The sequence below is a fragment of the Dendrobates tinctorius genome, unplaced genomic scaffold, assembly GCF_039654945.1.
Source record: "Dendrobates tinctorius isolate UK_male_01 unplaced genomic scaffold, ASM3965494v1 ptg000104l, whole genome shotgun sequence".
In the NCBI taxonomy this organism is placed as follows: Eukaryota; Metazoa; Chordata; class Amphibia; order Anura; family Dendrobatidae; genus Dendrobates; species Dendrobates tinctorius.
Window position 1 is genome coordinate 3,239,282 of NW_027361772.1, and position 27,852 is coordinate 3,267,133.

Here is a 27,852-nt window from a genome sequence, read left to right on the forward strand (position 1 = left end):
GCTACGGAATATGTTAGCGCTACATTAGTAATGGGTAATGGAATAAACTAATAATATCCGATTGTTCATGTGTGAATTGTGATCCAGCATTTTCAGTCTCAGTAGTAGACTATATCTGCTCTGAGTGTTATAAAGACCCCTGTACTCCCCATGCTGGGGGGTGGCCTTGCAGGTAGCCATGATGTTGGGTCTGCACTTGTGTGAGTGACACTTGTAAATGAATTGTGCCTTTGAGGAGAAGTGATAGAAGAGGGAGGCGTGGAGGAGATTCAGCAAAGTGGAAAAATCTGGGAGGATGGGAGAAGTGAGAGGGACAGCTAATGGGCAGCGTGCAAGGAGAGGGTGCAAGACTGGACATCAGTGGGGTGGGCTGGACATCACCAATGTGAGAGGAAAGTAACAGAGAGAGTGTGACTCAAGGAGGAGAAAGGGAGGAGAAGAGGAGGGCTGCGCTCCTCTCATTGGATCTGCTTGATTCTTTCTTGGCTAACAGTTACTGCTCTCTGTTCTCCAATATCAAACTGTTCAGATCCAGCAGCCAGAAGCTCTAGCAACTCTGCAGCCCATTGTACTGCGCCACCACACAGTCAGCACCATTTACTTCCACGAGACATTCGGACTGCTTACTCCTATCTTTGGGATTCGTGAAAAACTTTCGCAAACTTTTTCTATTTCTTTTTTTGTCTAGGATTTAGGACACAATGTCACCAAGGGGTGGCGTTTGGCCCTTGCTACTTCTGTGGGTCACACCTGGGCTCCTCTCCCGAGAACCTCAACCAAGCGAATATGACTATGTAGGCTTCCAACCAGAAATGGTTCGGCACTACCAAAATGGACGGTTTTATTCCAGAACGCCACAGTGTGTGGACATTCCCCAGGATTTAGCACTGTGCCATGGAGTTGGGTACCACAAGATGGTTCTGCCAAACCTTCTCGACCATGAGACGATGGTAGAGGTCAAGTACCAAGCCAGCAGTTGGGTGCCTCTGTTGAGCAAGAACTGCCATCCGGGGACACAGGTGTTTCTGTGCTCTCTCTTTGCCCCAGTTTGCCTGGAACAGCCCCTTTACCCATGCCGCTGGTTGTGTGAAGAGGTCAGAGACGCTTGTGAACCAGTCATGCAGTATTTTGGTTTCCCCTGGCCTGATATGCTGCGGTGTGACCAGTACCCACGAGAGGATGTTTGCATCGCCTCACCAAATGCCACCCAAGCCCCTCGTCCACGAAGTAAGTATCACAAATCATGACAAAGTTGGTCTGCTGTCCCCTCCGGAACTTCTCGGCAAAATGTTATTGATCCACAAATGTAGCACAGCTGAATTTGTCATTGCGCATTGTGCTAACCCTCTGATAAAGTTCCTGCGCGAAACCGCAGATAACATATTGTGATCTTACCATCAGCCACAAAGCAGAAAACATAAGATATCGCAAGGTGCCAAAAACTCTGCTGTGTTACATCTGTAAGGCTATTATATCACATCTCCGCTTTGGGATCTGTTTGTAACCGATTCAGTTAAAAAAGCCCCAAAACATGGAAATATAAAAAAATGCGGAACAGAACCCTAAGTTTCCATTTTTGAACTGATCTATCCAACTTTGGTTTCCATTTCGCATCAGTTTTCATTCCAATTTCATCCGTTTTTGCTTCATTTTTATATGTTTTTGCACCATTTTTGCTCTATTTTCATCTGTTTTTGCTTCATTTTCATGTTTTTGCACCATTTTCGCTCTATTTTCATTCCCCTTTGCTACCTTTTCATGCTTTTGCACCATTTTCATCCAATTTTGCTCTATAATCAATAATTTCTGTTTTTCTGCTTCCCAAACAGATCATAAAAAAAACATAAAACAGGAAATGTGAACAGAGCCTAACCCCATATACACAGGTGCTTTTGCTGTACCCTTATACTGGCTTGCTCAGGTTATTTCTTCGATAGCGTTTGATAAAACTTGGAAAGAACTGATAAAACTGTACAGAATGGCATTGGTACATACAGTTGACAATTGTCCCTTATTTTCGAGCATTTCCTTGGTCCTTGATGCTCTGAAATCCCCATTTCTTGTTATCGGTAAGATAATGTCATCGGACAAATCTCAGAAGTTCATTTCCACCGACCTTCTATTAAAATATTAATTCAATGTATTTAGGGACAGATTTCAACCATTTCTCCTCTGTGCCAGAATTGTGGAATCAATAGTTGTAGCATATGTCTCATTTGAGGAATAAATTTGTGACTTTTTCTCTAAGCAGCCTAAAAAAGTCAAAATCTCTCACATTTGTCAGAACAAGCTCACTGACCGTTTCTCAGTGAACTCATTCTGCAGCCTGCAATAGACGAATGCAGCACAGAGGCTACAGAAGGCAAAGAGTGCAGACTTTTTGATGAAAACCAATACATGCACGTAAGAAAGAAATAAAAATTGTCCTCAAAGATGGACAAACCTTTCTGATTAAAATCCCGCTTATGACCACATCCAGCCTGAACTTATTTGATGAGGAATTTAGAAGTTCTTTTCCTTTATATACGAGGCTTTAAAAAACATTTACCTTGCTGGTATATAGCACCAGAGCTGTAGTAAACGAGAATGATTTATTTTCACGGAGTACACACTCATAAATCAAGAAAGAGGACGGTCGCTAAAAGAAATCGTAAAAATCCAATAAAAATCCCTTTAACTTGTTGAGCAAATTGCTGCACATTTATCATGACAATTAAAGGGAATCTCTCAGCGAGTTTAACCTCCTTTATCCATTTGTGGGTCACAGATAGATACCCATTATCTAGCGAAATTCACAATTTTACCAATATGTAAAGTTGGAGTTAAGTGCTCCGTCCCGCCCAGAGCACCTAATGAAATTTTCCATCCTTATCACCTGCCTCTGGGTTCATTCATTAATAGCTGACGTCAGGCAGCTTAACAGCAGTCAGCGCAACTTACATTATATTGAACCTCATAGTGTTCATCAGTGTACAACGAAATTGCTTAAAGGGATTATTGCCATCTTTATAAACGGGAGTTGTCAAATAGCGGTTGTAAATACAAGCAATTTTGCAATTTACTACTTATTAAAATGATCGGTCGTTTTTGAGATAATAACACTTTTTTTTTGCCTAAACCTTGTTGCTTCGGAGACCGACCACCTGTGCTAGACAACAGTACAGGCTCAGGGTTTAAAAGCTTTTTTTTTTTTTCTTCTATACAGCACTTTTTTAAGCCTGCCAGGTTTGTTGGAAGGCTCTGTTATCTCCTAATCACAGCTAACTTCAGAGCAGTGTTTACTATCTAGACATCAGCGGTGGACGGTCTCCTTGGCAACGAGCAGTAAACAAAAGAAAAAGTCTTAATATCTCAAGAACAGCTCAAAAATTTAGTAAGCAGTAAATTGCTAAAGTGCTTGTTTTTATAAGAACTATCTGAAAATATCTAAATATAAAAATGGAACTATAAAACTTTAACCCCTTCCCTGCCTGTCAGATCCTGATCTGATACTCAGCAATTTAGATTGGCGATCTGACATTATATAGTGATGTCCCATACTGGGACAATGTAAAAAAAAGTAAAATAAAAAAATTACAAAGTGTAAAATTATTATTATTTTTTTTAAATCCCCAAATAAAGAAAAAAATAAATATTTTTCCAATAAGTGCATTTATTTATGTAGGTAAAAAAAACAATAAAAGTACACATGTTTAGTAATGCCGCGTCCGTACCGACCCACTCTATAAAACTTCCCCACTAGCTAACCCCTTCAGTGAACACCGTAAAAAAAAAAAAAAGCGAGGTAAAAAACAATGCTTTATTATCATACTGCCGAACAAAAAGTGCAATAAAATGTGATAAAAAAAATGAACGTAAATAAAAATGGTACCGCTGAAAACGACATCTTGTCCTGCAAAAAACAAGCCACAATACAGCTCCATCAGCAGAAAAATAAAAGTTATAGCTCTCAGAATAAAGCGATGCAAAAGTAATTATTTTTTCTATAAAATAGTTTTTGTTGTGTAAAAGCGCCAAAACATAAAAGATATATAAATGAGGTATCGCTGTAATCGCACTGACCCGAAGAATAAAACTTCCTTACCAATTTTACCACACGCGGAGAGGTATAAAAAAACAAACAAAAAGCAGTTCCTGAATTGCTGGTTTTTGTTCATTCTGTCTCCCAAAAATCAGAATAGAAAGCGATCAAAAAATGTCATATGCCCGTAAATGGCACCAATAAAAACGTCAATTCGTTCTGCAGAAAACAAGCCGCAGCATGACTCTCTAAGCCAAAATATGGAAACATTATAGCTCTGAAAATGTGGTGATGCAAAAACTAGTTTTCGCAATAAAATGCGTCTTTTAGTGTGCGACAGCTGTCAAACATAAAAACCCGCTATAAATCTGGTATCGCTGTAATTGCACCGACCTGAAGAATAAAGTCGACTAATCACTTATACCCCATGAGGAACGGCGTAAAAAATAAATAAAACCAATTCTTCACAGGCTGTTGATTTTTTCATTCTGTCTAACAAAGATCACAGTGAGGCTCAGTGCACATTTATCCTGCGCTCTGCGCTGAGCGCTTACACCAGGGTTTCCGTGTAAATCTTTGAAATACATGATTCAGACAGAACCCCCAGCAGAAGACTCCCTACAATGAGGCAGATGGAGGCACTGTGGACTCTGTCTGACCTGTGATCCGGCGGTATCTGTCTTTTTAGGATTGCATAAAAGTGCCGTTGGCCAGTTTTGTTCACTTCTGAAAAGGATATCGCTGATCAGAGGCCAGACGGAATCCAGAGTAATTCTGCTGCCTCATTATAGTGAATTTATCCCTTGGGAGTTTCATCTGTCATGTCACTCAGAGATCTAGATGGAAACCACAAAGTAAGCACTCATGGTAAAGCGCCAGATAAACGTGATCCCAAACATTACTGTATATAAAATGTTCCCAATAAAAGCTTCAACTCAATCCACAAAAAATGCAAGCCCTCTAATCTGTTAATGGAAATACAGGGGGCTTCCATGTTAGTGGTAGCACAAAGGTTCTGGAAAAGCTAAATATCTCCTCACCCACCTAAAGAAATTCACCAAATTCTACGCTCCCAAATCCAAATGCCCCCCTCCCTTCTGAGCCCCATTGTGCATAAACCACATTTAGCGCCCACATGTTTGGCATTTCTGTAGTGATGAGAGCCTGCCTAAGCTATGGGTGCATGTCTCCAGAAGCATGAACTGGGCATAATGTACTGGTAACTACAACGTACTGGTCACTACAATGGCAGTTTCCAATTTTCACTCAGCAACATCCACTGCTGCCTGTTTCTGGAAAACATCCATGGAGTCAAAACTGTTACTACATCTGTAGATAAATTCCCAATTGTTATTATTTCCAAAATGGGGTGACTTGAGGGGGGGATTCTGCATTTCTAGCACTTAGCGCTCCGTCCCTCCCGAGTCACTCCGTGCGGCAAAATAGTACTCTACAGCCACATATGGGGTATTTCTACATTCAGCCGAAATTGTGGGACAAATTCTGGTGCTTTTTTACCCATTTCCCAGTGTGAAAATGTAAAACGTGGGGCTAACACACAATCTTGGTGATAAAAATGTAAATTATTTTTTCTTCACTGCCCAATGGTATTAAAGTTTGTGACACACCTGTGGTGTCAATATAATCACTGCACCCCTAGATACATTCATTGAGAGGTTTAATTGGTAAAATGGGGTCATTTATGGGGGATTCTGCTGTTCTGGCACCTCAGGGGCTCTGTCAGTGTAACATGGCACCCACAAACAAGTGCTGCAAAATCTACGCTGTAATATGGCGCTACTTCCCTTCTGAGCTTTGCACTGTGCCTCAAATGTAGTTTTCGACATATGGTGTATCTAAAAAATTGCGCAACAAACTTTGGGGTCCATTTCCTCCTTTTGCCCTTGTGAAAATGCAAAATTTGGAGCTAAAAATTTTTTTTTATCTTCACGGCTTAACGTTATAAATTTCTGTGAAGCACCTAGGGGTTCAAGGTGCTTAATACAGATCTAGATAAAGTCCTAAAGGGGTCTATTTTCCAAAATGGTGTCATTTGTGGGGTTTCCACTGTTTAGGAACATCAGGGGCTCTTCGAATGCAACATGACGTCTGCTAATTATTCCATCAAATCTTACATTCAAAAAGTCAAATGGCGCTCCTTCCCTTCCGAGCTCTGCTGTGCACACAAACAGTAGATTTCCCCCACATATGGGTTATCGGCGTACTCAGGAGAAATTGCAGAACAAAACGTATGGTCCATTTTCTCTTGCTACCCTTTGCCAAAGTAAAAACAAAAATTAGGTCTAAATGAAAATTTTTGTGAAAGATAAGTAAATGTCTATTTTTTTCTTCCACATTCCAAAAATTTCTGTGAAGCACCTGAAGGGTTAATAAACTTAAGTGTGGTTTTGAACACCTTGAGGGGTGCAGTTTTTAGAATGGTGTCACTTTTGGGTATTTTCTATCATGTAGACCCCTCAAAGTGACTTCAAATGTGAGGTGGTCCCTAAAAAAAATGGTTTTGTAAAATTTGTTGAAAAAATGAGAAATCGCTGGTCAACTTGTAACCCTTATAATGTCCTAACTAGAAAAATGTTGGTTCCAAAATTGTGCTGATGTAAAGTAGACATGTGTGAAATGTTATTTATTAACTATTTTGTGCGATATGACTCTCTGAATTAAGGGCATAAATTTTCAAATTTTTTGCCAAATTTCCATTTTTTTCCCCCACAAATAAACGCAAGTCGTATCAAAGGAATTTTACCACTATCATAAAGTACAATATGTCACGGGAAAACAGTCTCGGGATCCGTTGCAGCATTCCAGAGTTATGACCTCTTAGGCCTGTTTCACACATCAGTTTTTTTCGTCAGTTAAAATCTGCTAAAATGGCGGATAACGGATCCGTTCCTGTACTGACCACAACGTTTGGCACCGGACCGTTATTTTAAAGGATCCATCGAAGGGAGAATTTTAAAGGAACCGCTGCCTGGGGTGGGGAGGAGAGAGAGAGAATGTTTTTCAGCCGCCAGAACAGGGTTTAGGGTTAAATTTGCGGCCGAGGCAAATCCTCCGGGCATGCGCAATGTAAAATGCGGATACGGCCGCGTGAAAAAGCGTTGCATTGTCTGTCCAGGCATGTCGGCGGATGCCAAAATTTTGGCGGATCCGCAAAAAAATGGATCTAATGGATGGCCATCCGTCAAGATCCGCTGGTAATGCAACTCAATGGGAAAAAAAACGGATCCGCCAAGCAAAATGGCGGATCCGTTTTTTTTGCAAAACGGCGGATTTTGACTGATGGTAAAATACGGATGTGTGAAACAGGCCTTAAAGGGACAGTAGTCAGAATTGGAAAAATTGGCCCGGTCAGGAAGGTGAAAACAGGCTTCGGGGTGAAGGGGTTAAATGACACTCCCATAACATTGGGTTGTTATTGGGATTGATATTGGCATGTTTCGATAATAAATCTATAGGGAAACTTCAGTTCCCTCATTATTTTTTTATGTGACCTAACGTAAATATATACTATGAATATTCCCTAATGTTGTAATATGGCGTAGATTTGGTTCTACTGTCAATTAAACTTTTTTCCTGCATCTAGTCTGTTAATAAGGAGTGTGCCATTATTATTTCTAGCATGTACTGACCTAGGATCCTTTTGCGCTGACACTTGTGATTCTTCCTCCTTGCTTTCATCTCATTGGGGATTAGTTACCAACAAAGGGCAAATGTGCCCAGTGCCCAATCAGACATGTATGACATTGTCTAACCTGCCCTGGTGAACGCTAATTGTTCTAACCGTCCTTTGTCCTTTATTTCCCTCTGTCCGGTTAAACGTACTTATGATTCTCTTTGCTGTCCATAGTCACATATGAGATTCACATGTAAAAAGCATTAAAGGGTGGATTCACCATTGCAAGAAATTTTTTTTATAGTCCCAAGGCATCAAAAATAAAAAATAAAGTAACCTTGTAATTATTTTTCATTGGAAGCATCCTATCGGTTTGTGTACGCAGCCCCTGTGTAAACCTATGTGTCTCTATAGTTTCAGACTACAAACAAATATCCTGCATAGTAACTCCTTACATTCTGCACCTCTTCTTGTAAACTTACAAGAGTCGCGGTACAGGAGGCAGACTGGAAGGAGCAATTCATTGTAGGATCAGACTATGCAGAGTCCGTTTGTAGCTTGCTACCGTAGAGATACATAGCTCTGCATGAGAGCTGTTTACCCAAAATAGGAGATTTTAAAGGACATATGTCACCATATGTTACAATGCAAACTGCATACATTATCAAGTAGATATCTTAGACCTGATGAGGCTGGTGTACTGACTGGCCGTATAATCCTATCCTTTTCACTTTTTTTTTTGCCTAACGTTAAAATGCGCATTTTGAGACCAGGTAGTGCTAAGAGCTCCTGAGTGTGGCATACATATGCACTCATCGTTTTGCTGAGCGTGCATATGTTTTAATTGGGGGGAGTATAGTAAGCCGCCGCCAGTCGTTTTCGGCAGTGGCTTATCTCCTGTGAACACAAAAGGATTAAATTCTGAAATTCAACATGCCTCCTGCCTTTTCTCCCCTGACATCATCTGTCAGGTAGTGCAAGGTGGCCCCATACACATCACATTTTTAGCCGGTCTAACATTAGTGGGTTTAGCTGACTTTTATCTAATATTTACCGGGTCCTTTAGAGCTAGACCATTTCTACAAAGATCCACATATATGCAGCCATTCTTTGTCATGTATCTGTTCTTACCCACCAAAAATAAAGATATTGGTCAAAAATCACTTATAACGGAGGCCTGACCACTATATGACCAAACCTCTGTGTTCACTTTGGTTACTTACATTAATGACCCTTTAAAGGGAATCTGTCATCGGAAGTTACAGGCCTATGTAAGTGGCCTAGGTCCGGTCCGATGGGCGGTGTTTTTTCTTTTTTTCTCCACCCCATCCGTGGCCCCCGTCCCCGCTCTTCTTCGGTATTCTTCTCCATCGTTTGCGCATGCGCAAAGCAATCTTGCTTCACACACGCGCAGTATGCTTTGCCCAACTGCGGGCAAAGCCGAAAATCATTACTGCGCGTGCCCCGGTACACTATGTCCCGGAACACAGCGAAATACTTCCGGGACATAGTGTACCGGCGCATGCGCAGTAATGATTTTCGGATTTGCCCGCAGTTGGACAAAGCATACTGCGCGTGCGTGAAGAAAGATTGCTTTGCGCACGCGCGAATGATGGAGAAAAATACCGGAGATGAATACTGGAGAAGAGCGTAGACGGGGGACACGGATGGGGTGGAGAAAAAAGAAGAAACACCGCCCATCGGACCGGACCCAGGTCATTTACATAGGCCTGCAACTTCCGGTGACAGATTCCATTTAACTTGTGCAAACAGTTACTGCTTGATTCTCCAAACCTTGACAATCAGGGTAAGAGGGAATGGTTCTTGATTGTCAGTTTTCAGACCCAACTTTTTTTTGTGAAAGTATATACTGTACCTAGGGGTGTGATATAGTAAATATGAATTTTGGGGACCAAACAAAAGTAAAGGTACACTTTTTTGGTGTGATGAATATGGGCAGGTTCATCCTAAAGGGGTTATTTGGCCTTAGGGTAGAAGTCTGCAGGCACTCTATTTGACTACAGACTTGTGAATCCTCACAGTTCGCACACTGCGCGTTTGTAAAGATTCTCCAAATGACTTAAGGTATGCAGTTTGCGTACATACGGTCACGTGCCGAATAGATTTGCACAGCCTCATTCAATAGCACAGGATTGAGTGAGGCCAGACAAGTTTAGTCGGAATGTGACTGATGTATGCAAATCGCATACTTGTAGTCACATGACCGCCCACTCCTGACACCAGAGAATCCTCACAGCTCACACAAGTAGAGTCACTGCAGACTTGTACCCCAGGACTGGACAACCCCTTTAACGTAGATTAAAGTTAGCCATACATTTCTTTTCCCTGTAAAGAAATTTCCAAACTTTATCAATTTTTAGCAGCAATCATTATATCCAGAGTGATTGGATTGAATGGTGGAAACCTGTTCCACTGATCAAAACATTTTATGGGACATGCTTCAAAACTTTGATGGTTCATAGGATTTCTTGCCGCTGGCAGCTAATCTATAGTGTTCAATTTCCATCAGTGCCACTACAGGAGGGCCAAGTATTTGTCTTCTCTTCACCCTGAGTCCCCTTGTCGTTTAGGAGTCCTTGTTAGTTCCCCATCCTTGGGGCCAGAAACAGCTGCACACATAACAGGAGACATTTGGTCCGTTACAACAGGTTCAGCTTTAGGCAGGATGGTCTGCTGACTGACCTGACGTGGGAGCGTCCTCCAAAACCAGCCTCTGATCCTCAGCAGGCAGCTGCTCCAGTACAGCAGTTGGACCTTGTGCTGGTATAGGTGGTATAGACCCACCCGCAGCTGCGAAGTCTTCTGCCACTGTACTGCCATGGACAGCGACATCTCTTGTCCCTTGGTTTCACCGCCGGACCGCTTTTCTTCTGCTGTAAGGTAGACTTAACCTTCATCAGAATGACGCCATTCCAGAAGCGACGTGTGTCACATACCCACTGCTATTGCAAGCTCCATTCTGCTGGCAATCAATTCTGATAAAGGTCCAAAATAGGGCAGAAACGTTAATTTTGATACAGATTAAACAAGTTATTTGTTTTTCACCGCAACCTACTGAGTGCCACAATTTTGTTTACTATATTACATACGGGATGGAACCCTACTTGGGTACCTCACACTGTCTGAGACTTCCCTACTCTCTCCTATTACTCCTCCAACTAGGATATGTTTTCCCTTTTTATATGATCTAATCCTTCCCAAATTGTGGGCTAATTCCAAACTCTTAACTATATCTTACCCTGATTAAAAATAAAATGCAGATTTATATATAAAGGCTTATAACAATAAAACATTACTATACGTTTCAACTCCCTCTTGACACGGCTTCTTCTTCTCACTCCCATACATCACCACAGGAGGAAATTCTGCTTTGAACAGTTCTTCTATAAGGAGAGTCTATCAGCACAAAAATGACTTTTCAAACCAAGCGCAGGTGCTTAGTGGTCCCTTGACGTGTCCATACAGTTTGGTGCCCCCTCCTCAACTACTTGCTTTCATCAGTCTTGGCCCCATCTTTCTTGATTGACAGTTCTAGCATGGTCCAGACCGTGAAGAAGGCGGGTTCTACCGCTGAAACGCGTAGTCCTATCTGCACTACTTTCCTGCGTTATTGCTGTTTTGAACTGCTTGGATCATTGCATTTTAATGGTTTTATGAATAAAAAGAAAGAAAAATTTTTTTAACAGCATCCTGGATTGCTCACGTTATTGCTGGACTTTGCTTTGCCGTTGTTCACATTTGTATGGATGGACTCCTACATCCAGATCCGGGCACAACGGAGTTAACCAGGTCAGCTGAGGTTCCAGGTGGTTCACAGGAGTGAGCTGGTCTACATTGTTGGATTTACATATATATATATATATTTATTGATAATATACAGCCACACACACACATACATGCATATATATATTACATAGTCTCCTTTATTATGTATATTGTACCGTCCTGTCTTGTTAGCTGTATAATGCAATGATGGCTGATGAAGCGTGGGAAAGCTTCCATTCTAATGGAGGAGCTGATGGACTGGTAGTTTGGTCACCAGCTCCTAGATCAGCAGTCATTATATATCTAAAAAGAGAGGGGACTATGTAATAAGAGAGGGCGCTGTAAATAAAAAAATTAACAAGAATACACTATGTAAGAGACAGCACTATACATAACAGCAGAGGAAGCTATATAATAAGGGACGGCACCATATATAACTAGAGAGGATGGTACGTAATAAGGGAGGGTGTTATACATAATAAAAGAGGAAACTATGTAACTAAGGATGGTGTTATACAGAATTAGTGAGTACACTATATACTAAGGGACTGTGTTAGACATAGTGAGTACACTATATACTAAGGGACTGTATTAGACATAATAAGCGATAATAATGTCTTCCTCCACCTCCCCCTGTTCCTAAGGCCATTATAAGTCCCCCTTCCTCCCATCCCAATCCCCCACACCCCTCATTGTCCTGCTCCCCTCGCATCCCATTATTGTCCTCTCCCCCACCCCATCATTGCCCTCTTCACCATCTCCATCATTTTCTTCTCCCACACCACTATCTTTGCTCTCTCCCTCACCACTCCCATCATTGCCTATTCCACCACCTCCATCATTTCCTCCTCCTCCACCACCCCCATTTATTGCCCTTTCCTCCACCACCATCATTGCATTCTCCCCCACCACCCCATCATCATTCCTTTTTCCCCACCACACCATCATTGCCCTCTCCATCACCCCATCATTGCCTTCTCCCCATCACTCCCATCATTGCCTTCTCCTTCACCCCATCACTGCCTTCTCCCCATCACTCCTATCATTGCCTGCTCCATCACCCCATCACTCCCATCATTGCCTGCTCCATCACCCCATCATTGCCTTCACTCCATCACTACCATCATTGCCTGCTCCATTACCCCATCACTCCCATCATTGCCTTCTCCCCATCACCCCCTTCTCCCCATCATTCCCATCATTGCCTTCTCCATCACCCCATCACTGCCTTCTCCCCATCACTTCCATGATCCCATAAATGCCTTCTCTCCATCACCCCCATCATGGCCTTCTCCCATTACCCCCTCATGGCCTTCTCCCATCACCCCCAGGCATCATAGCCTTCTCTCCCCTTCACGGTCTTCTCCTCATGTCCCCATCTCCTCCATGGCCAGGCTAACCTACACACACAGACACACACAGACATACACACATACAAACACACACACACTCAGACATACACACATACATATATGCACACATACACACACACACACCACCTCTCTCCTCTCACCTGTTCGCAGCATCGCCCGCGCTTCCTCGCTCTGACACAGCAGCGGCCGCTGAATGATGACGTCATTCAGCAGCGCTCCTCTGTGTCAGACAGGAAGCGCGGGCGGTGGGCAGGAAGGAGGACGGGTTCCTGCAGCTCAGCTCCTGCTATTCCCTCTTGCAGGCAGCAGAGCTGCTTGGATCGCTCCCTGCCCGCCGCTACACATGAGGGCAATCTGGCCAGGGGCCCCCCGAAGCCTCGGGCCCGGAGAAAACAGCCAGATTGCCCTCATCATTAGCTGCCTTGAAGGGCCCCCTGGAGGCTCTGGGCCCCGGTGCACTGCACCGGTTGAATGGGCGGTATGTCCGCCCATGTGCTATACATGAGAAGGGGTTACATTCAAAACACAAATATAAATTACAATGAACAAACTAACAATGACAGACTGGTTCAGAGGGGAGAGGACCCAGCCTTTGCGGGCTTACAGTCTACAGGATAATGGTAAAGGAGACAGTAGATTGGGGCATCGTGGCAGCTCCAGTGGTGGTGACCGGGCAGTGGTGTCATTGCAGGCTGTAAGCTTTCTTGAAGAGATGGGTTTTCAAGTGCCATCTGAAAGTTCCCATTGTAGGGGATAATCTGACATGTTGGGGCACAGAATTCCAGAGGGTGAGGGAGAAGTCTTGCAGGCGATTGGGTGGGGAACATACAAGTGTTGAGGAAAGAAGTAAGTCTTGGGAGGACCGGAGATTACATGTGGGAAGATATCAGGAGATTATGTGGAGATACAGTATATGGAAGAGACAGATTAGGGACAGCTTTGTTAGTCAATGTTAATAAGTTGAACTGGATATGTTGGGGAAGTGCAAGTCAATGAAAGAATTTGTAGAGGGAAGATGTGGAGACGTAGCGAGGAGAGAGGTGGATTCGTTGGGCAGCAGAGTGGACTAGAGACGTCCAAGAATATTTAACAGGGAAATCAAAGAGGAGGATATTGCAGCAGTTGAGTAGGGAGATGATGAGGGCATGCAGTAGTATTTTAGTAGATTCAAGGTTGAAGAAAGGATGGATTCTGGAAATATTTTTGAGTTGGAGGCGCCAGGAGGTGGTAAGAACTTGGATGTGTGTTGTGAAGGACAATTATGATTTGTAACATTTTCTGGATAGTAAGAAAATACTAAATAACAGACACAGAGCTATCTTATATATTCTAGAGGTAGGTGTGGAATATTTGCTAACAAAGATGGGGCCTACTAAATTCTTTTAAAGGCCAGAAGAATGCAACACACAGAAGAAGAAGGCCAAGGGTCTGTCTGCTGAGCTCCCCCCATCATTGTGCAAACACATCTTATCTCTATAAGCTTGGGCAAGATAAACATTTACATAGAAATGGATAGAGGAGGGAAGAGTTAGCAGCAAAGGTGAGAAGACGTCTTTACCACATCTCAGGTTATATCCTTGCTGGATATACTAACTACTGAGTGAAGTCATTAAGGAGGGGGTCACTTTATCGCTATGCTGCCCACTTTGGATGACCTTCTCTACTGTACTTTGAAACACCAAATTTAATACTGATAAGAGCCAAGTAGCCTCCCAGTCTGGTTTCTTTCCCTAGTGTTTACTGACCATTTATTATTCTAGGAAATTGGTCTTATTTTTGGAGTCTGAGAGTCAAATGTAATGGTTGTCAGATTATAATTTACTTTCCAAGTGTATCACCCAGAGAAGATAAAGGAGGATAGATGTGATGGTAAGGCTTGTTCACATCTGAGTTTAGAGCTCCTTTAGCAGATCCATTTACTTATTAATGATACTCGCTAATATAGCTCTATATTGTTCTGCAGTGCTTACAGACATTATCGTAAATGTCCCCTTGGGGCTCACAATTTCATTTCCTTATCAGGTTTTGGAGTTTGGGAGGTACAATACAAAATAATATTGTGCTACCGTGTTAGGCCTCTTTCACACTTCAGTTTTTTGCATCAGTTATAATCCGCCAAAAAGGCGGATAAGCGGATCCGTTCTAAACTGATGTGAACGGATGGCACAGGATCCGTTTTCAGACGGATCCTGAAAATGAAGAAATTTAAAGGAATGGCTGGCTGGCTGGCTGGGAGAGAGAGAGAGAGAGAGAGAGAGAGAGAGAATTTTTTTTTATTTTGTCCAGCACCCAGAAAGAATTTCGGGTTAAATGAGTGTCTGGAGGATCCGCCAGAGGAAAAAACGTTACAAGCTCCGTTCTGAAATCTTTGAGGATGGTGACGGACAGCAACTTTTGGCGGATCCTCACAAAAAACGGATGCAACGGACAGCAATCCGTCACAATCCGCCATTAATGCAAGTCAATGGGAAAAAAACGGATCCTCAAAAAAAAATTGAGGATCCGTTTTTTATCAAAACCTGGCGGGATTGTGACTGATTGTAAAAAACGGAAGTGTGAAAGAGGCCTTAGCAAGAAAAATAGATGTAAATACTTATGTCCCCCCCAAAAATTGAGAAAAGTATTCAAGGTGTGATACCTTTATTGGCTAACCAGAGAAATTATATTTGCAAGCAAGCTTTCAGGGCTCAGAAGGCTCCTTCATCAGGCTTGATTACAAGTGAATTACTGGGAAGAGATGGCACCAATTAAACAGGAATTATAACAGGACATGAGGTGATACAGGCCAAGGAAATCAATTTAAGGTTTTTGTTACACATGCAAATGAGGTGGAAATGTTCTATTAGAGATCTGAAGACCTTCTTGTGGAGGTGTGAACTGTGTCCATGTAATAAGTCATGAATCCAGGTGTCAAATTCAGTCCTATTGTTAGAGATTGAAACATATTTATAAATTTGAACTCCCAAATTTTTCTTTCTCTGTCACTATTAAAATGACCTTTCAATATTAGGACTTTTAGATCTGCCAAGATGTGTCCAGGTCTAGAGAAGTGTATTCCTACAGGCGTGTCCAGCTCATTTTTAATAGTATGTCTATGCGGATTCATCCTTGCTTGTAGTTTTTGCTTAGGCTACTTTCACACTTGCTTTTTTTGCAGCGCGTTTTTCCCGCAAAAAAACGCATGGAAAAAACGCAACAAATGCATACAAATGCTGCGGTTTTTTTCAAGCATTTTTATGCGCATGCATGAAAAAACGCAGCGTTTTTATGCAATTTTAGTGCATTTTTACCGCGTTTGCGTTTTTTTCCAACATTAGTTGGCCTCACCAAAAAAATCAAGATAGGGTTAGGATTAACACTAACCCAAACCATGACTTTACTAACCCTAACCCTAACCCTTAACCAAACCATACTAACCCTAACGCTAACCCTTAACCAAACCATACTAACCCTAACCCTTAACCAAACCATACTAACCCTAACCCTTAACCAAACCCTACTAACCCTAACCCAAACCCTAACCCTAAACCCTAACCCTTAACCAAACTATACTAACCCTAACCCTAACCCCCCTTTACTAACCCTAACTCTAACCCAAATCCCTAATTTCCATTGTCTAACCAATGGTCAACAAAAAAACGCATGCGCAAAAAAACGCATACATGAGCATGCCAATGCGCGCGTATGCACACCCATAGACTTACAATGGGTGTCTTGCTGTAAAAAAACTCATTGCGCGCGCATGCGTTTTTTTGAGGCAAGTCAGACGCCCAAAAAATGCAACAGGATGCATTTTGTGCGCCCGAGCGCACACCACAAAAAACGCATGCGCATAAAAATGCATACAAACGCATGTGTATGCGCACATAAGCGCATCCCATGCAAAATATAGGGAAAAAAAGCACATGCGTTTTTTAGCGCTAAAATACAGCGCAAAAAAACGCAAGTGTGAAACCAGCCTTAGTTTCCCCGATGTTTGTCCCTGCATTGCACCCTGTACACTGTATCATGGAGTTTAGGAGGAAACCTTTAACCATTTTTTTAAAATTTTGAATTGGAAATAGGATGTAATAGTGGATGCAGAGCTTAATAAAACATTTTTTTTTCTCAAATTTTGTCTATCCATTGCAGAGATATTAGGAATTAGAGTATTTGGAACCTAATGAGTTATCTTTTTTAAAGTCTAAATAGATGTAATCAGACAATTTTTTATTAGGGGCGTGTACTTCTTCTCCCTCTATGACGCTGACCAATCATAAGCAGGCAACAACACTAAAAGGAAAGAAGACACGCCCACACCTAAGCTTACAGTAGATTTCACAGTGTGTGAGATGTAATGATACAGCTCTGATCTCCTGGTCTTAACTCTTGTATGAACCAGAGTGGGGGGAGGAGAGTGCAGCCGAGTTAAGCTCTGTCACATTGCAAACCGTTCTATCAGCTATCCTGATAACTGGGTGTGTCAGTAATCACATGTGGACTTAAAAAAGATTAAATGATTAAGTGCCAAATACGCTGATTACTAGTATCTCCATAATGGAAAGGTGAAATTTTTTTAAAAAAAGTTTCAGCCTGCTCTTCAGCCACTATTACATTGTGTGTCCAGTTCAACATGAAAAATTGGTGAAAGGTTGTCCTTAAATTAATTTATACAGTGAAGAAAAAAGGTATTTAGTCAGCCACCAATTGTGCAAGTTCTCCTACGTAACAAAAAAGAGAGTCCTGTATTTGACATCATAGGTAGATAGATTTTCATAGATTTTCTACCATAATTTGAAAAATAAATCTTGCCAAATCAGAAAAAGTGATTTTCTGGATTTGTTTTCTCATTTTGACTCTCATAGATGTGGTCAACTACAGGCCTCTCTCATCTTTTTAAGTGGGAGAACGTGCACAATTGGTGGCTGACTAAATACTTTTTTTCCCCACTGTATATATCCTGCATGTCCTTATCAAATGTTTATAGGACAGTGAAAGAGAGTCTTAGGCTGTGTTCACATCTAAATTTTTATTTTGTATTTCTGTTTCCTTCCAGTAGTGGTCCCAAACTGGTAGCTTGAGAGCAAAATTTAGATCATGTGCCCTTGAGGTGTGGCTCGCGGATGTCTGCCAGCTTGGTGCATTAGCACCAGGTGTAGCAAACAGCTATTAAGGGTAGATCTCTAGATGGTGACTTTTGTGTGTAGCCCTGAACAGAAGAGCAGATCTGATTGGGGGTAGGATAGGAAATCCTGGAGCTTGGCTTACTGCCTTGGTGTGATTTCATTGAAAAAGCTTTGGCTGCCATTATACTGGTAATAGGGGCCTCTGAGTGTCACTACTGTGGGTGAGGCAGAAGCTGGATGTGGCTTTGCGACCCTCCTTGATAGCAGAATGTGGCTCTCCAGGTCAGAAAGGTTGGGGACCTCTGCCCTATAGGAACAGAAATTTGGATGCGATGGCACTCCTGCATAAAGGACAGTGGCACCTAACACATCACAATGACTATAATATCATGAGTAATGTCTGGTTTCCATCATGGTCTTGTATAGTAGGTTTAGACTGTGACTGGGCCATTCAAACACATGAATATGCTTTGATCTAGACCATTCCATTGTAGACCTTTCAGTATGTTTAGGGTTGTTGTCCTGCCGGGAGGTGAACCTATTCCCCAGTCTCAAGTCTTCTCCAGCCTTTAACAGGTTTACCTACAGGACTGCCCTGTATTTCACGCCATCCGTCTTCCCATCTCTGAACAGCTTCCCAGTCCCTGCTGAAGAAAAACATCCCCACATGATGCTGTTTCTGTTAGGATTGGCGGAACGCACCAAATAAGAAATAATAATAAGGTGCGTTTGCAACCCAAGGTCCACCGTGCAGTGATGGAGAAACCGCAGCTAGCACAATGGCAAGGCTGCGAGAAACACTATAAGCACAATGAGTTGAATGTCACTCAGTTTGCACAGAGCACAAAGTAACAAGCTCTGTTAGGCCTGTTTCACACATACGTTTTTCCCTTCAGTTGGCAGCCGCCAAAAAGGCGGAGAACGGACCGTGTCCATCGAGACACCAACGGGTGGCACCGGAGCGTTGCTTCCGATCTAGGAAACTTAAAGGAACTGCAGGGTTGAAGAAAGTACTGGCGATGTAGCCGGGCCGCGGGACGAGCCGCGAGAAAGAGCGGGGCCGCGGGAGGATCCGCGATAAGAGAGCGGCAGGACGATCGCAATAAGAGAGCGTCGGGAGTAGCAGTGAGAAGCGGGGGTACGATCGCGATAACAGAGCGGCGGGAGGAGCCGCGAGAAGCGGGAGTACGATCGCGATAACAGAGCGGCGGGAGGAGCCGCGAGAAGCGGGGGGGCGATCACGATAACAGAGCGGCGGGAGGAGCCGCGAGAAGAGGCAGGATGATCGCGAGAAGAGAGCGGCGGGAGGAGCCGCGAGAAGAGGGGATGATCGCGAGAAGAGAGCGGCGGGAGAAGAGGCAGGATGATCGCGAGAAGAGAGGGTCGGGGCGAACCATGAGGAGAGAGAGATTATTTTAGCGGCTCCCGGACGGCATGGGTTAAAATGCTTTCCGGAGTTTACCTCCTGGGCATGCGCAGCTGAAAATAGCGGTCCGTCAAAGTAAAAAAACGTTGCAGGGCCCGTCTCATCCGCCCGGGAGCCGCTAAAATCTTGGCGGATCCGTACAACAACGGGAGGGACGGATGACCGTCAGTCAAGATCCGCCAATAATGTAAGTCTATGGGGGAAAAAACGGATCCATTTTTTAAAAATATTGGCGGATTTTGACTGACTGATGTGTGAAACAGGCCTTACACCACAGAGCAGTACTATGAAGCAAAACAAAAAGTACTATACCCTGTTAGACTGCACAGGCGTGTAGAAAAATATTAAATGGGGTCCCTGTAATTTAACCCCCTAGGAAAGAATAAGCTGGTGGTTGGACCTACTCTGACACACAGTGTGCTTTAGCACACGTGCCTGAGGACACCCGATGCAGATACTAAGTTCAAGAGGGAGTTCCCACCTTACACTGCATGTTTAGACCAACACTCGCAGTGCTATTAGTGGCACACGTGCACACAGGGTGGTATAGTAGCCACCAACACACCAAACACACATGATATTAGCGCACAGGCATGTGCTCCAGATGACCTTTTATACATGCAGCTCAAGTCCAGACAGACAGGACCTTGCCTGTGGACCAATCAGAAGCTGCCACATAACCAGAGCAGGTGATGTCCGAGCACCAATGAGAAGGCACCACATCCCAGACATGCTCAGTAGGATGAAATCTAGACTTGGGCTCCAGAGTACAACGCTGCATGTGTAAACCAGTAGTCACCATAGGCTTAGCTGGAGGGCCAGCAGGAACTACACGTGCAGCATGAGCTTGGGCGATGTGCTGGGGATGGAGTCTGTGCTGAGCAGTCACCCCAGCGGCTGAGCCTGAATGGGAGACCGCAGCACCAGACAAGGCTTAAGATCCATCCCGTGCAGCTGGAGAATCCCGGCGCCTAACAGCCTCCACCATGTTTGACGGTAGGGATGGTGTTTTCATGGTGATGTGCAGTATTTGTTTTTTTGAATTTAGCCCCAAAAGTTCCATCTTCTGACTAGAGCATCTTCTTTCACATGGTTAGCTGTATCCCCTATATGACATGTGGAAGGTTTCTGATGACAAGAGACCAAAGTAGAAATTTTTGAGCTAAATGCAAAAGGGGATATGTGGTGGAAAGCTAACACTGCACATTACAATGAAAACATAATCCCCACTGTTAAACACGGTGGTCGCAGCATCATGCTGTGGGAATGCTTTTCTTCAGCAGAGACAGAGAAGCTGGTAAGAGTTGATGGGAAGATGTATGGAGGGCATTTCTAGAGGAAGCCTGTTAGAGGCTGCAAAAGACTTGAGACTGGGGCATAGATTCCCCTTCCTGCAGTACAATGACCCTAAACACACTGCCAGAGCTACAATGGAATGATTTAGATCAAAGAATATTCATGTGAGTGAATGGCCCAGGCACAGTCCAGACCTAAATTCCATTGAGCATTTGTGGCAAGACTTGAAAATTGCTGTTCACAGACACTTTCCATCCAATCTCACTGAGCTAGAGTGAGTGTGCAAAGAAGAATGGGCAAAAAAATTCAGCCTATAGATGGGCAAAGCTGGTAGAGACATACCCCAAAAGACTTGCAGCAGTAATTGCAACGAAAGGTGATTGTAGTATTGACTCAGGGGGACTAAATACAAATGTATGTCACAATTTTCAGATTTATATTTTTAAAATAATTAGAAAATCATTTATCATTTCCTTTACACATAATAATAATAATAATAATAATATTTATTTTTATATAGCGCTAACATATTCTGCAGCGCTTTATGGTTTGCACACATTATCATTGCTGTCCCCAATGGGCCTCACAATCTAAATTCCCTATCAGTATATCTTTTGGAATGTGGGAGGAAAACGGAGTACCCAGAGGAAACCCACGCAAACACGGGGAGATCACAAATACTTGCTACTTTGTGTGGGTATACCACATAAAATCCCTATAAAATACATTTAAATAGCTATTCCTATCTCCAAGATCCTATCCCAATATGTAGTAGGTATAATAATCATATTAGCAAATGCCTCCAATTAGAAACGCAGTATAGTTCTTCTGATTTGCTTTGTCGCTTACCCAATGCTCAAGCTACTACAATGCCCTGCACATGGGGTAATCGACATAGCGAATGAGAAGAACTGTACTACCTTTCTAATTGGAGGTATTTGCTAATTTTATTATTATTAATATTACATATATTACATATTGGGATAGGATCTTGGATGAAGTTTGTGTTGTAATATGAAAAAATGTGGAAAAGTTCATAGGCTATGAATACTTTTTCAAGGCACTATATGTATATATTTTTATTCTGTGACATAAGCTCCATTGCAGATGTGAACCAAGCCTTAAACTGGTTGTGCCAATTTTGAAAGTTATCCCTTATCCACAGTCGCTGGGACCATCTCCGATCTCTGAAGAGCCCCATGAGAATAGAGTGCTGGTTGATCAGTGCACACTGCTGCTCCATACATTCTTAATAGGACTGTTGGAGATAGGCCACAGTAATGTTTGACTGGTCTTTGGCACTGTCTCCCATATTAATGAATGTTGCGTGATCAACCACCACTCCATTGATGTGGGGCACTTCAGAGCCCTAATTCTCAGATCAGATGGAGGTCCCAACAGTTGGATAGGGAATTAATTCCAAACTTTGTCCAACCTATTTAAGTCCCTCTTACACATTAGATAGCTGTCGGACGAAAGATTGTTCAGAGAACAACTATCTTGACCCATCTCCTGTGTTCTCTAAAGGTACTGTCACACTTAGCGATGCACCAGCGACCCGACACCGATATGACGCGGTCAGGATCGCTGGGGCATCGCTAAGTCGTCGCTAGTGAGCTGCCAAACAGGCAGATCTCACCAGCGACATCGCAGCGGTCGGCGGTCGCTACTTACCTGTCAGACGAGGCGATCCTGATGTCCTCCCGCCCGTGTCCACGCGTCGCTCCTCTCCGCAGCAGGAAGCCCAGCAGGAAGCTGACGACGAGAAACGGCCCAGGCCGTTCTCGCAAGATCAGCGATATTCAGCGGGGGGAGCCGGTCGGAGGTAAGTATCACACTTAGCGATATCGCTGCTGCATCACAAAACCAGTGACGTTATAGCGATATTGCTAGCGATATCGCTTAGTGTGACGGGGCCTTAAGTGCTCCTGTGTTCTCTGTGAAAGACCAGCCGTCAACCTCAACACCAAGCAAAAGAATTGGCCTGCCGGGTCCTTTTCTTATCCAATATCATCTGTCGAGGGCAAGATTCTTGAAACTCCCATACTGATTAGATTGTTGTCCAATGTCAACTAAATTGCAAGATAAGGCGACTTTTAGCTAATGTTATGGGGGCCTTTAATCTGCATTACATCTCAGTCATCAGATTTCTCTGCAAATTAGTTTTGTCAATGACCCTACTGAAAAAAGCCCCGTCCTTAGCAAACGTTTAGAATTTGTATATATGTATACAGTACATGAATGGATTCTCAGCACCCTGGTCCGAGAGCCACATCAGTTTTCCACGGTTGCTGGAGAGGAGACCTCCAAACGGCATCCTATCTGTGCCATCCCTGGCTCCTTTTTACGGTGTGACACACATACAATGTCACGCCAGGCTGAATAATCAAAAGACGGAGATGCTGACAGGTAAGTAAGGTTGCCAACTTGATTTTTTATTTTTTCTGGACAGTTTTTCAAAAATCATGGACTGCCAACATTTTTTACTGACACTTTGGAAAACTATAATAAATCATTATGATTATAAGTGACAGTCTGCAGCCCGGAATTTTTGGTCCCGGTTAGTTTAGTTTGATCTCTTCCTCATGATCAGGGTTGATCACCCAGAAATCCCATGAAAGTCCGTAAAAATCTATGAAAAAAATGTGAAAGTCTATTTAATATAAGAAGGAGATGTCCATGACTATGTTGACAGAAGATAGGGTTTCCATATTTAATCCATGCTTTAATGTCAAATTTAAAGGTGGCCATACACATGAGATAGCTGTCAGACATAGCTGAGCCATATCTTCCAACTCTCCCTTACACCTGAGCTCTCGGTAGATGGAAATATGCTGCATATCCAAAAGGATTGGAAAAGAAATTCTAACTTCCCCGACATAATCTGTTGTGGGAGAGTCAGGGACCCACCATACCTGTCAGATATTATTAGACAAAAACCCAGTCTCATAATTAGTTGTGACAAAAAACACACCAAACAGATGTGTTTGTTCACAAACAAGGAAACCACTCCAAGCTAGCATAAAGAATGGAGAAAACGCAGTGTATATTTCAAACAAGAAGAAAGTCTTTGATAGTTAACAAAATTTTTTAAAACATGTTAAAAAAGAGATGCAAAAAAACAGACTAAAGTAACACCCATCTATCATACAGTGTTTGTCATATCTCTTTACAACCGGTGTCAGTAATAAAAAAGAGGGTAAATTATACCATAAGAGCAAGTTCCAAGAAGCGCGGAAATATGGTTCAAGTCCTCTATTGGGTAAAATTGACTCGCCCCCAGAGGCCGTGGGGTACTCGGTGCCGGGCCCGTTGATTTCAATGGGAGATGTCACAGTGGCAGTGACCCGGTCCGTGGCCTCAGGCAGTCAATGTAAAAGGGGTAGAGTGATGGGGGTAAAGTTATTGAGATGATTTGTGATGCGACCTGTGGTTTCTGGTCAGTTTGACCAGCGCTGCAGGGTTGCTTCTCTGGGACAGATGGTGTGGTGTAGCAATGATGTTGAAGCTCCCCACAGGTGGAGCTGTAGTCCCAGGGCAGGGTAGATGAGGTTGGCAAGTGGGGAGATGGTGTAAAGAAGTAGATGTAGCAGAGCCGGGTGTAAGGCGCAAGAATAAGTGGAGGACACAAGGGCATGTAGTTCCAAGGCTTTACTCACAGTCTGGTGCACACAGATGCCCGCTTCAGTGCCGTGTCCTCCAGGTCAGGGGCTCAGCCAACTCCCAGGCAAGGTAAAGTACACTTTTCCAGCACTCCTCCAACATGTGCCTTCTCTGAACGTCTCCACACTAGCACCTAAACTGAAGTACTTGTAGTTGCGTATTAAACTCAAGTTCCTCCTTCTTGATGCTACTTAGAACTCTACTTGTATGGCAGACAGCTGTAGCCTGCTTCGGGGACTTCTTCCTATCATTTCCTGGCTCTCCCACGTTGCTGTTGTGCCCCCAAGTCTTAGATGGGAATAAAGTGGTGACCACTTCTATTCCTCCGGTTTCTGCTGCAGGAACATCAGTATCCATACAACCTCGGGGACCGGACCCCGGCAATGCACTTCAAACTTGAGGAAGGGCTCTGCTCTAAACCTAGTCCTTAGTTTAGTACGGAACGTAAGGAGAAGAGAACTATCTTCCTTCTGAAGAATCAGGCTTTCTATGGCTCTTTTCTGTGCCAGCAGCTCCAGGTCACAGGAGTCTGCTGCAGCACTTCCTCCACTCCGTCCCTCTCAGGGGATCTTCTCTCAGAGACTGACCTTTTCCTAATATTCTCCCGCTCTTTTGTGCAGTCTAATCTCCACCCACCTCCCAGCACTCTTCGTGTTCCAAGCAGGGAGCCACAAAGGTTGCTCTGCTACACTACTGGTGTGCGTGTGGGATGTGAGTGTTGGAGTGTGGTCAGGTGTCTCCACCTTACCTGGATAGTGGGGTACCACACCTCAGGAGGAGGTGCAGTACCTCTGTGGCGATTGAACCCTCAAGGGCGCCACAAAAGTAAAGGACAAACATAAATATTTTATGTATGAAAGGTGCAATTTGGTCCTTGTTCAAAGGAGCAGGAGAAAAGCCCCATCTTAATAAATATACAAAGTTAGTACATCGGTGCAGAAAGGTAACATAACATAGTAACAACATAGTTTTGAAGGCTGAAGGAAGACCTTATGTCCATCTAGTTCAGCCTATTTTTAGTGCAGCTGTTCTGCGTTGCTGATCCTGGGGAAGGCAAAAAACCCACAGAGTAGAAGCCAATTTTCTCCATAGGGAAAAAAATTCCTTCCGCTAAGCTGGGTCAACCATCTACCTATAATATTCTGTTATTCGTAACCTTCTATACTGTTACTCACAAGAAAAGCATCCATTCCTTTCTTAAATTAATTCAGTGAGTTGGCCATGACCACTTCTTCAGGAAGAGAATTCCAGAGCCTCACTGCTCTTATGGTGAAGAACCCTCTTCTCTGCTGCTGCAGAAATTGTCTTTCCTCCAAATGAAGAGAATGCCCCCTTGTTCTTGTCACAGTCCTTGGTACAAACAGTTCATTGGAGAGATCTCTGTATTGCCTTCTGATATACTTGTACATATATATTAAGTCTCCCCTAAGTCTTCTCTTTTCTAGAGTAAATAGACCTAATTTTGATAACCTTTCTGGGTATTGTAGTGAACCAACTCCATTTATCATTTTAGTAGCCTGCCTTTGAACCCTTTCAAGTTCAGTAATGTCTTTCTTGAGCACCGGCGTCCAAAATTGCACACAATACTCCAAGTGTGGTCTGACGAGTGATTTGTACAGAGGGAGAATTATGTTTTCATCTCGCGTCCCCAGACCTCTTCTAATGCATCCCATGACCCTATTTGCTTTGGTGGCAGCTGCCTGACACTGGGCACTCCGATTTATCTTCTTATTGACTAAGATGCCTAAGTCTTTTTCCATGTCTGATTTCCCCAGCAGTTTCCCATTTAGTAAGTAATTATAGCAACTGTTTCTCCTTCCCATGTGCATAACCTTACACTTATCTGTGTTAAACCTCATTTGCCATTTTTCAGCCCAATTCTTCAATTTACTCAAATCTGTCTGTAGTTGCAAACTGTCCTCCTTTGTGTTAACTACCTTACATAGTTTTGTATCATCTGCAAATACTGATATTTTACTGTGTAAGCCATCCACTAGATCATTAATAAATATATTAAATAGCAGGGGGCCGAATACAGAACCCTGTGGTACCCCACTAGTAACCCTGGCCCAATCTGAGTATGCCCCATTAATAACCACTCTTTGTTTTCTATCACTAAGCCAGCTACCTACCCATCTACACACATTTTCCCCTAGCCCAAGCTTTCTCATCTTACTTCCCAATCTTTTATGTGGGACAGTGGCAAATGCTTTAGAGAAGTTGAGATAAATGACATCCAATGATTCTCCTTGGTCCATTTGAGAGCTTACATCCTCATAGAAGCTGATCAGGTTAGTTTGACAGGAGCGATCCTTCATAAATCCATGTTGATATGGAGTTAAACATTTATTAACATTGAGATATTCCATAATGGTATCCCTTAGAAACCCTTCAAAAATTTTACCCACAACAGATGTTAAGCTTACCGGCCTATAGTTTCCAGGTTCCCTTTTACACCCCTTTTTGAATATTGGTACCACATTTGCTTGCCGCCAAGCAATAGGAACAGACCCTGTTTCTATAGAGTCTTTAAATATAAGGAATAGAGGCCTGTCTATCACATTACTTAACTCCCTTAATACCCGAGGGTGAATGCCATCAGGGCCTGGTGATTTGTCAATTTTAATCTTACTAAGGCGGTTCTGCACTTCTTCCTGGGTTAGGCAGGTAATACTTAATGGGGAGTTTACATTATCACTCTGCATTTCCCCTGGCAAATCCTTTTCCTGTGTGAACACTGTTGAGAAAAAAGTATTTAAAACATTTGCTTTTCCTACATCGCTCTCTTTGATTTCACCCTCATTGTTCTTTTAATTTTAATCTTTTTACTGTTTATATAATTAAAGAATAGTTTGGGGTTTGTTTTACTTTCCTTAGCAATGAGTCTCTCAGTTTCCACTTTTGCTAAATGTATTTGTTTTTTTACACATTTTATTTTTTTCTCTATAACTTTTATGCTTCTTCATTGCCTTCTTGTTTTAGCTTCTTAAATGCCTTGTTCTTGTTATTTATTGCCCTTTTTACATCCTTATTTAGCCACATTGGTGTTCTCCTGTTCCTAGCCCTTTTATTTCTGTACGGTATGGCTAGATCGCAGTTGGTGTTGTAGGGATGTGACTCGCTCAGGTGCAGCGGGAGACAATTATGAGGCAGGTTTTCCCAAAGTCCATGTGGTTTATTAACTTCATAAACCCACAAGGCAGCATAACACTGAAATGTAACCTTCAGCTCAGGCAAAGGAACAGAAATGTCCGTGGCTTCAGACTCGGACTGAGAGTCTCAGCACATGCTGGGAGGTGTAGTCCTCCCCATATACAACTAATATACATAGGCCAGGGCAATGTCCCGAGCAGCGCTCTATCTGCAGCCGCAGACCCAGGAAGGCTTCTCCTTCCTTAGCACACAGGCCACTCTCTGTAGTGTCCCACCTGGACACATGGAAGTCTGTCCACACTCTGACAGACTCCCTCACACTCTCTCACATGTGCCAAACACCTCAATTACATAGCCCTGTAACCACACCCACAGGTGATCACATGGCTATGACA

General features: G+C 43.1%; 1 protein-coding gene across 1 annotated transcript in view; it reads left to right on the plus strand.

Moving 5' to 3' along the window:
* The first annotated feature begins 463 nt into the window (after nucleotides 1-463).
* The window catches only part of SFRP1 (secreted frizzled related protein 1), a 64,184-nt gene continuing 36,795 nt past the window's right edge, over nucleotides 464-27,852 (plus strand). Inside the window, exon 1 of the mRNA XM_073588603.1 lies at nucleotides 464-1,227. Coding sequence (XP_073444704.1) covers nucleotides 702-1,227 — 526 coding nt within the window. The 5' untranslated portion in view covers nucleotides 464-701. The remainder of the gene's footprint in view (nucleotides 1,228-27,852) is intronic.